Source organism: Equus quagga, chromosome 2 (assembly GCF_021613505.1).
Source record: "Equus quagga isolate Etosha38 chromosome 2, UCLA_HA_Equagga_1.0, whole genome shotgun sequence".
NCBI classification, from domain to species: Eukaryota; Metazoa; Chordata; class Mammalia; order Perissodactyla; family Equidae; genus Equus; species Equus quagga.
Window position 1 is genome coordinate 96,867,296 of NC_060268.1, and position 10,134 is coordinate 96,877,429.

The window sequence follows — 10,134 nt, forward strand, 5'->3', positions numbered from 1 at the left end:
GAGGACAGGACTGCAACAGAGACTGACAGCTGGTGGCACCACAAAGTCATCTCCACCTGAGACCCCGGGGAGATCCCCACGTCCCCTGTACCGGTGCCCCCACAGGTCCTTGGCTAGCCCCTAAAGTTTCCTGAGTTACAGGTCCCCAGCCTCAACTGCCCCTACTTTTGAGACAATGTGGGGTCACCACAAAAATCGTGAGTAAACACTTAGCGGTGTTCTCCAGAAGAACTGATTCTGAGACAAGCCCAGCTTCTCTCCCTGCTGATGCTGACGGGGGGCAAAGCCTTGGGCTGGATTCTTATCGGACTTCAGAAAGGTACCCAGAAAGTCCATGGATGGGAAGACCACAGTTGCAGGCTCCACAGAGCCGGGCCAGAGCAGCAGGGCTGTCCACAGGGCACACAGGAAGGAGGGTGGGGGGTGGCACGCGGGTCCTGCCCCGAAGAGTCACAGTCCAGGTTTGGAAAGGAGACGGACACACAGACAAGGAGCAGAGAATTCCGCCAGGAGCCAGGGCCTGCAGGACAGTGAGGGCTGCCAGGCCCGGCTTGCTGGAGACCCGTGGTCACCCCGCGGGAGCGTGCGTCTGGCCCTGGCCCTGCAGGGTAGGGGGTTTGGGGAACAGCATTCCAAGTGGGGGTGAAACGAGTGAAAAGGGGAGCGGAGTAAAGCAAGAGCGTGTGCAGATGCAGACAGGCCTCACCTGGCTGCCCTGTGACCTCTGGTTGCTGCCCAGCCCTGTCTCCAGACCACCAGCAGAGGGCAGCAGGAGGCACAGCTTACCGGGCCACTACCTGCAGTTCCCCCTGAAAGCAGGCTGCGCCCAGAGCCACTTTCCAAAATGAGTCTGGCTGTTTCTCTCCTGGGTCCAGCCTGCAGCTGAGCCAGGCCCCAGAGAAGGGAGTTGGGTCACCCATCTTGGGGAGAACTGAGATTCAGTCATTCATTTGTTCATTCGTTTATTCATCCAAGTTATCAAGTGTTTGTGGCTCCTAGGCCTTTTCTAGGCCCTGGGGCTGCACAGGTGAATGAAGCATAGTCTTGAAATAATCACAACAACAAGAAGAACGAACACTTGCATGGCATTCTACTATTATCCCAATTTTGCCATCAAGGGAACTAAAGCACAGAGAGGGCATGTGACTTGCCTGAGGTCACACAGCTGCAAAGTGGTGGATCCAGGGCTTGAATCCAGGCAGTCTGGCTCCAGGGTCCTCTCGATGACGCTGCTACACTGATGTAACTTAAACACATAAATGGCCAAGATGGTTTTAGATGATTGTAATTGCTAGTGAGACAATGAAACAGAGCATTGTAATGGTGTCTGGGGCTGGGCAACCTTAGATCCAGTGTCAGATAAGGACTGGGCGGGTAATGAGGGCATTTGATCCAAGCCCTGGCAGGCAGGATCATATTAGCACCCAGACAGTCTCTGTGGAGCCCTAGTTGTCCCTGGGCACAGCTCAGGGCCTCTTGTGGACCAAGCACCCACAAAGCTGGCCCAGAAACTCTGGGACCCCCCAGAGCCAATGCTCCCCATTGAAGGGCATGCAGATAGCGGCCTGGCCTCGGGCTGAGGGGAGAGCAGGGCCGAGCCCCTGGCAGCAGGATGCAGAGGACGGTAAGCCCTGGGTCTGCAGGTTTCCTTACGGGCACGCACACACTCACACGTGCACAGAAACACAGACAAATACCCCCAAATCAGTGTATACACAACGCCCCACTCAGAGTCTCACCTGCCCAGGGCCCCCCAGTCCCAGACACTCCCCAGAGGTATCCCAGGTGCAGACCCACCCTGGAAGTCAGGGGAGGCAGAGAGACCCTGGAAACGGGTAGGGAAGGATGTAGGTCGGCAGCTGCTTTTCACTAGCGGGGCGCCAATCGTTGAAGGAGCTTGGGGTCTGACCTACAAGGAATGATGAAGCCCCGGCTCCCTGGCTCCAGGGCTCCCTGCAAAGGTGAGATGAGGCAGGAAGCAGCTGTGGTGACTGGATTTCTTAGGCGATGGTTTCCAAAATGGGGCAAACATCTGGCTCACCGAGGGGCCTCGTGAAGACGACAGATTTCTGAGATTTTTGAGTCACTGAGTCCAGAGGGGAGCCAAGATCCTAGGATCTGGCCAAGCTTTCCAGGCAATTCTGCTGTCACTGCTCTGAAGAGCTGCATGAGATGAGATGGCACAGGCACTCTGCTTGCCAGGACAGGGCAGGTTGGACCCGGGGCTGGCGGTGGCTAGCCGAGTCCAAGGCATTTGCTTAGCAAGTTAATGGCTACTTGCATCCCACTTCTTTTGAGCAAAACACCTGTGTTTTCCTGGACAAACCACTGACCCCTAGCTGGAGACACTGTCTCCTCCCCACACACGTTCCCGCCAGAGTGGGGAGCCCTCTTCCCAGACAGAGCCTGCCGGAGGCCCTCCTCTCCTCCCAGCGTTCCATCAGCCACTCGGGACACTGAGACAACATCACCTTACAAAGGCCACGTCCCGATGCCTCGAGCCCAGGCCCCAGGATGACATTTGATCTCTTACTGGTTAATGAGAAAAAAAAATCCCCGATTTCTGGCAGGTTCGGAAGCACAGATCAGTTACACAATAACGAACAAACAACCAGGGCAGAGGCTGTCGGCCCTGACGCCCACACCAAGGGGCGAGGCCGGGGTCTGACTGTGCCCCCGGAGCTGGTCGATCCTGGACAGCCACAGAGAAGCGAGGCAGCTGGTCCTGGGAAGGAGGGGGATTTGAGGCAGGTGATGCTAGGCCTTCAGCTAGCACCCCAAGCCCCAGCCCTCTGGTTTGGGCGTGGCTAAAAGTGAGCACAGCAGAGCTGGCGGACTCCAGAGAGAGACGGTCCTGTAGGAACAAGGCCCTGCAGATGCAGGACCCGCGCGCGGCCAGAGCCGGGCCTTGAATGCCACGGGAGTGGGCAGTTGCTTTCATGCTGGCCCGGGAAGCAAATCACAGTCGGCCTGGCCGTGTCTACACTTCCACAGGAGACCGTTGACTCACAGATGTGATCTGAACTCAGAGCTGCCGTGCCCAGAGCAAGGTGTATTGGCCATTCTCACCTGCTCGGACGGCCTTTCTGTGGACGTGAGAAATAGGTGTAGGTGCTCAGTCCACGGTTACTTTGGACAAAATTGACAGGTGACAAAAACTGGAAACAGTTCTCAGACCCCACAGCTTTGCTCCTGGAATAGGCCTTGAGGTCTGGGTCAGCGCGTGGCTGTCCATTCATCCAGGTTTTGAAGGGAAAGCCTTCGCAGACCAGTTTACAGGTGGGCAGACTGAGGCCCAGGTTCCGCCATGCCGCTTGGTGTACAGGTCAGGGAACTGTCCTCAAAGGGCAGCCTCCTGCTCCCAGATCCTAAACTGCCCACCGGAGAGGCTGTTGTCCCTCCCTCAGCCACAGCTGCGCTCACGGAGACCCAGGCCCTGTGCGTCCCCAGCATGACCCCAGGGTCAGGCCCAGGCTCCACAGGGGCCTGAGCCCCCCTCCCCTCCCAGGAATGCTCTGAGGCACGACCTTCCGGTTCTTACTCTGTGCAAAAGGCAGCAAAGGAAGGCGCTGCAGGTTGTGTGTGTCTGCCCCGTCTCCAGTCCAAAAGCCAGCCTGGGGAAGGATACGGTGGGGCCTCCTGCTCCACCAGAACCAACTGCAGGGCTCAGGAGGTTGCTCCGTCATCCCCACTCCCGAGGTCCCAGGAGAAGGTGCTGCCCCAGGCCCCTGAGGTCTGCTCTTGCGGCACCTGGCTTCAGTAGGGCCCCTGTGCAAGAGATGCCCTCGGTCATCCAGGGAGCGGGAGAGACCGCCTGCAGAGTCTCCTTGAGTCCATCATTCCCCTCGTGTTCCAGGTCCTGGGAAGCCCAATGGACCGCAGTTTCTACCTTCGGACTCTCGTGAGAACCCTGTTTCTTAGATTAGCTCCTCCTTCTCTTGAGCTGGCTGGCAAGGGGCCCCGCTGCCTGCTGATAAGAACTGAGAAGTGAACATAGGGAGGTGGTTGTCTCCATTTCTAGATCCGGGGGAGAATGGGGGCAAGGGGATACACTGAGAGAGAGGAGCCCGAAAAGACCATCGGTGCTGGGTCAGGGGAAGAAGAAGCCTGACGGGGATGGGAGAATGTGAGCTCGTCCTGGAGATTCCTATCACCTTTCTCTGAATGGGGGGCCATCATTAGCTACTGGGAAGCAATCCATGTGAAGGACACGACTGCGTCTTCTACAGTTGTACAGCTAAAGAGACTGTCCTTCACACACAGTATAAACAAAGGAGACGCTCATCTCAGGGCGGACCACGATCCCCACCCGTTACATAAAATAGAAAAAATTATATGATAGTTAACGTCTCTGATTTCTCATTTTCGTCCTGGCTATGAGAAAATTTAGATGTAACTTTCGTGCATGATATGGTCGTTCTCTTGTTCTGGGTCATCCTATGTGTACCTTCTTTCCTTCTAAAAAGTTTCCAGTCTTTCCTTTTTCTATTTGCCACATGGCCTGTGGTTTCCTATGAGCCTCTGAGTTTTAAGCAGCTTCGCCTTCCTTTGCAAAAGGCAGTCTGGGTTTGAGTTGAAAATAGTGAATTGTTCTGCTCCACATCACAAAAATACTCTTCTCGTTGTCCCCAAGGGCGGTGCCTAAAGAAAAGCCGTGCGGGATTGGGAATTCAGTGATGTGACAGTCTAGGTATGCTAGAGGACAGGGGCACAGGTCCTGTCACCCTCACCCCAACAGCCCAGGGCCTCAGCATGTCCCGGCCCAACTCTGTCCCCGCCTGACAGCCCTGCAGAGGGAGCCCCCCTGGGAGAGCTCTGCCCTGTGTGCACTCTTGGTGTCCAACCTGCTCATCCATCCGTAATTCTTCAGTGGACCCTGTCAACAAATACTCAGCAAGCACTTACTAGGTGTGAGGTGCTGTCTCTGGTAGTTCAAATACAAAGGAAAATATCACGAAATATTTCCCAATCTCATTCTGTGAATGGCATTATTGGAGCTGGAATTCACTCTCCTCCCCCAATTTGCTGAGGGGATTCTATATAGTCTCGGCCCCATCTGCCTTGGTATTGCTGAAAAACCTCCATGGCCGGAGCAGGATTGTGGCAAACAGAGCATCAGAATCCGGTTCATCAGAATTCGGTTCAGGGGAGGATTTATTTGCTGACTGAATGACGCCGCGTAATTTGACCCACAGGGTATGAAACTCACCTTTGGGGAGTTTTGCCTCTTGTCTCTATTAATAATGGGCCATTGACCTATAATTGGATGAGGATGTCGCAGAAGGAAGGGGATGCTGAACATGGGGGCACTGAGGCTGATGATGCCCTGCGGAGAGGGACCCGGCCTGCCTGCCGATTGCTCCCTCCCATGAGGCCAGTATGTGCCACCATATCAAACCAGTCTCCTGAAAGTATTCAGGAGTAAAAGGATGCCTTTTGTCCTCAAGATCACCCTAGTGACTAGCCCTGGGCTGTGACATGGTTCTGGCCATGGGAAAGAACTTAAGGCAGGAGAGTTTGGCATCAAGTAGTGGCAACTCTTGGAGAAAAAGGAATTGGATCAATCAGAGGCTGAGATCTACTGCCCACGCTGACGCAGATGTGGCCCTGCACTGGTCCTCCAGGGGGCAGCAGTATCCTCGAGGTAAGAGCAGAGGGTGTAACTGCACCCTTGCCATGGCTGACTCTGACCCAACGCTGTGCTTTTAGGCAGGACAGACGGCGTCCTTTGCCACGACTGGACCAGAAACCCTCACGCCCCACTGTCAGCCTCTCTCCACTTCTCACCCCACAAGCAAACACATTCCCTTCTTTTTCCTCCCATCCCCGTGAAGGAACGAGCCAACACCAGGTGTGGGAATACTGGCATTGGATTCTCTTTCGGAGCAGCAGAGAGCGCTGCAGGGCCCCCGGGAGGGGGCTGAGGAACCCGCCTCTTCAGGCTGGGAATTCACAGACGGCCGTGAAGGAGGAAGAGCAGGTGATGTCATTCCACAAGCCATCCTGCAGGAGGACCACACAGTCCTCCCCCGAGCCGTGGTTGTTGGGCTCGTTGCTCTTCCAGTTGCTGTAGGCCAGCCTCCCTCCTGTCACGTACTCGAACTTCCCTTCAGTCCTCTCGTCTGTGATGCCCAGGAAGGCAACTCCATTGGCCACATTCTGGATGGCTTTGTTCTCCTCGGCATTCTTAGGGGTGGCCACGAAGGCCCGGAGCCCAGCACACAGAGCCTTCACTTTGGAAAAAGGCATCTTTTCACCGTTGGTCACATAGACCTTTGTCCCAGACTTTTTGCCCAAGGAGAAGAATTGCACTGAAATCACAAAGGGTGGGTGAGGTTGGCGTGGCTTGGAGCCCAGCCCAGGACAGCAGGTGAAGAAGCCCTTCTCTGGGAGCTCAGGACTCTGGAAAAGGGCCCATGCTGCACCTCCTCGGATCAGATCCCAGCGAGGAAGTGCTCCTCCACTGCAGAGCAAGTGCCTGGCCAAAAGCCTGGACTCTCCTGGAATCCCAGCCTTGAGACAAATGTCTGTTAGAAACTGTCCCAGTGCGGGTGGACATAGGGAAACGGGCTTGGGCCCCACTGCCCGGCTTGGGCTCCCAGATGACGGAGAGGCGTGGACAGCCATCTGAGAACATTGGCTGCTGAGAAAGGCACAGAGATTCTGGAGCTGGCAGACTCCGTGCAACCCTCCTCTGCTGCTTCCTAGCTGTGTGACGTTGAATGAATCACCTGCACTCCTGGATCTATTTTTTCTCACCTGTAAATAAAATGGGTATAATCCCCCCAAATACGGTTGGTGGGAGGACTGAATGAAACCATGTAATGAGAAAATGCCTGCCTAGCTCAGGCCCTGGTGTATAATGTGTTCAAAAATGCTGGTTCTCTTCTACCCTCCCCCAAACCTACAGCACTATGAAGAAAAAGGAGAGCCAAGAACACACCGGGGGCAGGAAAAAAGCTTACACTTTTTGATGTGGTCCAGTTCTGATTTCAGGGTCCTTAGTTCTTGCTCTAAGTTCGCCAGCTTAGACTCAGCAACTGCAAAGCAATAGGGGGAAGGGTACGTATTTATTGAGAAGACCTAAAGTTGGAGAGCAGAGTATTTTGCAAAAAAAAAAAATATATATATATATATACATCTTACTAAAAAGTATGCTTATTACAGAAAAATAAGAAAACAAAAAGAAGCAACAGGGAAAAAAAAACTGTACTCCCACCTTCCCAGATCCACTTTAAGTAACTCTCGTAAACTATAACTCTGGAACTATTGCTAATAATAATAACTTGTAAATTACACCTCTGGATTTTTTTTTCACACACTGCTTAAATATTGCAATATTATAATTATTTATTATAAAAGGCCCAACTCATTATTCTCCTTTTGTGAAAATTTTTCTTAATCATTCTCTTTCGTTTCTTATTCCAGGCAAACTTTTTCATACTTTTATAATTTTGATGGGCTAGTAGATAAATATTAACAAGAGGTGATCGTTTTTCTTTCGCTGTTACTGAAATTACTTTATTTTACTCTGAACCCAGTTGCTGTGATTTTTCCCATCGTCTAGGGATCCCGTGAAGCAGAGCATTTTCAGGCCACTCTGGTGACAATAGACGTGAACCCAACACTCAGAGGACCCGTTTCCTCCTCTGCAGCCTGTGGACCCTGTCGGCTGGAGAGCCAGGCCCGTCTCCTGCAGGGCCTGCTGGGGGTGCCCAGCAGGGTTGGAAGTCTGTGCTCAGGCGCTAGTGGGAACCCTCTGGTCCCGGGAACGTGGAGGAGGAACGCGGGTGCCGGGTCAGGCAGCAGAGCTGAGCCCCTGCCAGGGAGGCAGCAGGAGAAGGTGCACATGTCACCTGGCCCTCAGGTTCCCGGCACCACGATGCCAGCTAAGCTCCTTACCTGAACTGTCTCCACGATCCCCTTTCTGGCCCTTTGCTCCTGGCGGCCCAGGAACCCCTGTATTTCCCGGAGGTCCCAGCTTCCCTGGAGGGCCCTGCAGGCCTCTGGGCCCTTGTCCTGTTGGAAGACAAAGGAAAGGTGACCCCGTAGCTGTCGCTCATTCTCTTTCTCCAAAAGCCCACTACTCGATTCACACTGAGCTCAGGAAACCGTCAGTGAATGTGTGATGGCCAAAGAGGGAAGCTGTCCCTGCGTCCCCGGGGCAGCCTGCGCCGAGGGCCGGCTCCCTGAGCAGGCAGGACACCCCTCTCCACAGACAAACACACATTTCCAGTCCCTGGGTGGACATGCGGGATCTGGAGGAGCCGAGAGGCATCTTTCTTCTGGGGAGAACGACCTTTCACAGGAGCGGTTCTGAGTGAGTTGTTGTCCTCCGCAGCGAAGGTGACCCCTCACGTCTCTGTGCTGGACCTTCCCAGGGAAGAGTCTCCCCCTGGGTGGGGTCTTGAGAAGGCAGAGCGGCCCGTCGCGTACCTGGCTCTCCCTTTTCTCCCTTGGCTCCATCTCGCCCGTCTCTGCCCGGGGTGCCGTTGGTGACCGGGATGCCACAGGTGATCACGGAACAGGTCTTCTGGGCGTCCTCACAGGCTGTTGTTCCTGAGCCGGACGCTGTCACCACCCACAGAAGAAGGACAGGAAGTGCTGAAAACGGGAACATGGTCCTGACCTTAGAGTGGAGAAAGTCAAGAGAGTGATCTCATCTTGGTTAGCCAGTGTTCGCTATGGCCTCCAGCGTGCCGGGCCTGTGCAGGGCAGCCACACAGAGGGGACTGTCACAGCCCTTGGCTCTGAGTTACCCCCAGGCTGCCAGGGGACAGACCAGGGAAAAGTGTTAGAGTCACATCAGTGCTAGCACAAAGGAAGGGGCGAGAGGAACGTAACAGGGCCATTTTCCCTGGGCCCCCAGTGCCCCGTGCTATGGGTTTAGTGGGCGCATGAGAGCCCACAGGGTCTGGAAACGACAAACCAGCTTTGTTCCTGGTGACCTGGCACAAAGGCAAAGAGGGTTCATGCCTGGATGATCTTTGGCTCCTCTTTCTCACCTCCCCTCCTTGAGGGCCAAGGGAGCCTCAGTTTCCCCCCTCTTCCCCATCCTGTGGGTCCCAGAGCTACATTCTTTTTTTTTTTTCCTTTGTCTCCCCAAAGCCCCCCGGGACATAGTTGTATGTTCTTCGTTGTGGGTCCTTCTAGTTGTGGCATGTGGGATGCTGCCTCAGCATGGCTTGATGAGCAGTGCCATGTCCGCGCCCAGGATTCGAACCAATGAAACACTGGGCCGCCTGCAGCGGAGCGCGCGAACTTAACCACTCAGTCACGGGGCCAGCCCCTCAGAGCTAGATTCTAACCATAGCAGGCGACGTGAGGCCCCACAAGACCCATTTCAGAGCAGGACCCGGTTTACAAGATCCATTCTCTCATTTCACATAAAAATCTCCTGTTTTAAACTCTGGGCCCCAACTACCCGCAGAACCACAGCTGTTTCCCCAAAAGCCTGTCAATCATCTTGCGTAAAGTCTCTGTTTTGTGACAGGGCTAAAGCAAGCTGCCAGCATACACACCTCACTTCCGTTCTTCCGTTTGCTGAAAAGACCACCCTTCAGTCTGCAGATGGTCAAGTGGATCCAGGAAAGACACAAATGCCCCAGGTCAGAGGAAGAGAGGCCCGGAGTGGGCCTGAGAACACTACCAAGGCCCCTGCCTGGATCTCACCAGGATCAAGTCAAGTGGCCAGACTCTTGGCCCAGGCCCCCACCTCTGTCCTCCAGAAATGACTTACTAGGGCCTCCCCAGGCTCAGAGGCTGTGGCAGGTAAGCTGGTCCTCCAGCCCAGGCCTCTGGCAGATGCCTCAGCAAAGTCAGGCCCAATTAGCCTGCTGACCAGGGACAGTGCTGGACTGGCCTTCAACCCCAGATTAATGAACAACCATCCTTAGAACTGCTCTATTCTGGGCAGTTCTCCGGGGCTGCTGGCGAGGTCTCCAACACAGCGCTGGCAGCTTTCTGCTTAAACTTCTCCTTCTCCTGCCCCCTCCCACACATGCGTCTCTACAGCTCGGCCACCTCTGATCCTCTAGGATCACGGATCCTCAGGATAGTTCCCTCCAGATATTTACTTCTGTAAGAGACACACATGGACATTCTACCAACAAACACACAGTCATGCACATTCAC

The 10,134-nt window shown here is 54.6% G+C and overlaps 1 protein-coding gene across 3 annotated transcripts; it reads right to left on the reverse strand.

Annotated features, from left to right (window-relative positions):
- Positions 1–5,852: 5,852 nt before the first annotated feature.
- On the reverse strand, positions 5,853–9,825 carry LOC124236024 (mannose-binding protein A-like). Of its 3 annotated transcripts, none has more exons than XM_046654650.1 (5): positions 9,740–9,825; positions 8,437–8,629; positions 7,903–8,019; positions 6,966–7,040; positions 5,853–6,311 (listed from the first exon to the last, which is right to left on the reverse strand). In XM_046654650.1, the coding sequence occupies exons 2-5, from the start codon at positions 8,618–8,620 to the stop codon at positions 5,938–5,940; spliced, it is 750 nt and encodes a 249-aa protein (XP_046510606.1). In that variant the 5' UTR covers positions 8,621–8,629; positions 9,740–9,825; the 3' UTR covers positions 5,853–5,937. The 3 variants fall into 3 exon arrangements, with proteins under 3 accessions (XP_046510606.1, XP_046510607.1, XP_046510605.1); XM_046654651.1 differs by lacking the exon at positions 9,740–9,825 and adding an exon at positions 9,522–9,726 and having other exon boundaries at positions 5,853–6,233; XM_046654649.1 differs by lacking the exon at positions 9,740–9,825 and adding an exon at positions 9,522–9,726.
- Positions 9,826–10,134: the final 309 nt, after the last annotated feature.

Bases quoted from the DNA above. Each gene is read 5' to 3' on its own strand.
- LOC124236024 (XM_046654650.1), bottom strand. From the start codon at position 8,620: ATGTTCCCGTTTTCAGCACTTCCTGTCCTTCTTCTGTGGGTGGTGACA. The intron at 8,020-8,436 runs GTACGCGACGGG...GTCTTCCAACAG, and splicing joins GGGAGAAAAGGGAGAGCCAG to GACAAGGGCCCAGAGGCCTG. The intron at 7,041-7,902 runs GTAAGGAGCTTA...ATTGCTTTGCAG, and splicing joins GGATCGTGGAGACAGTTCAG to TTGCTGAGTCTAAGCTGGCG.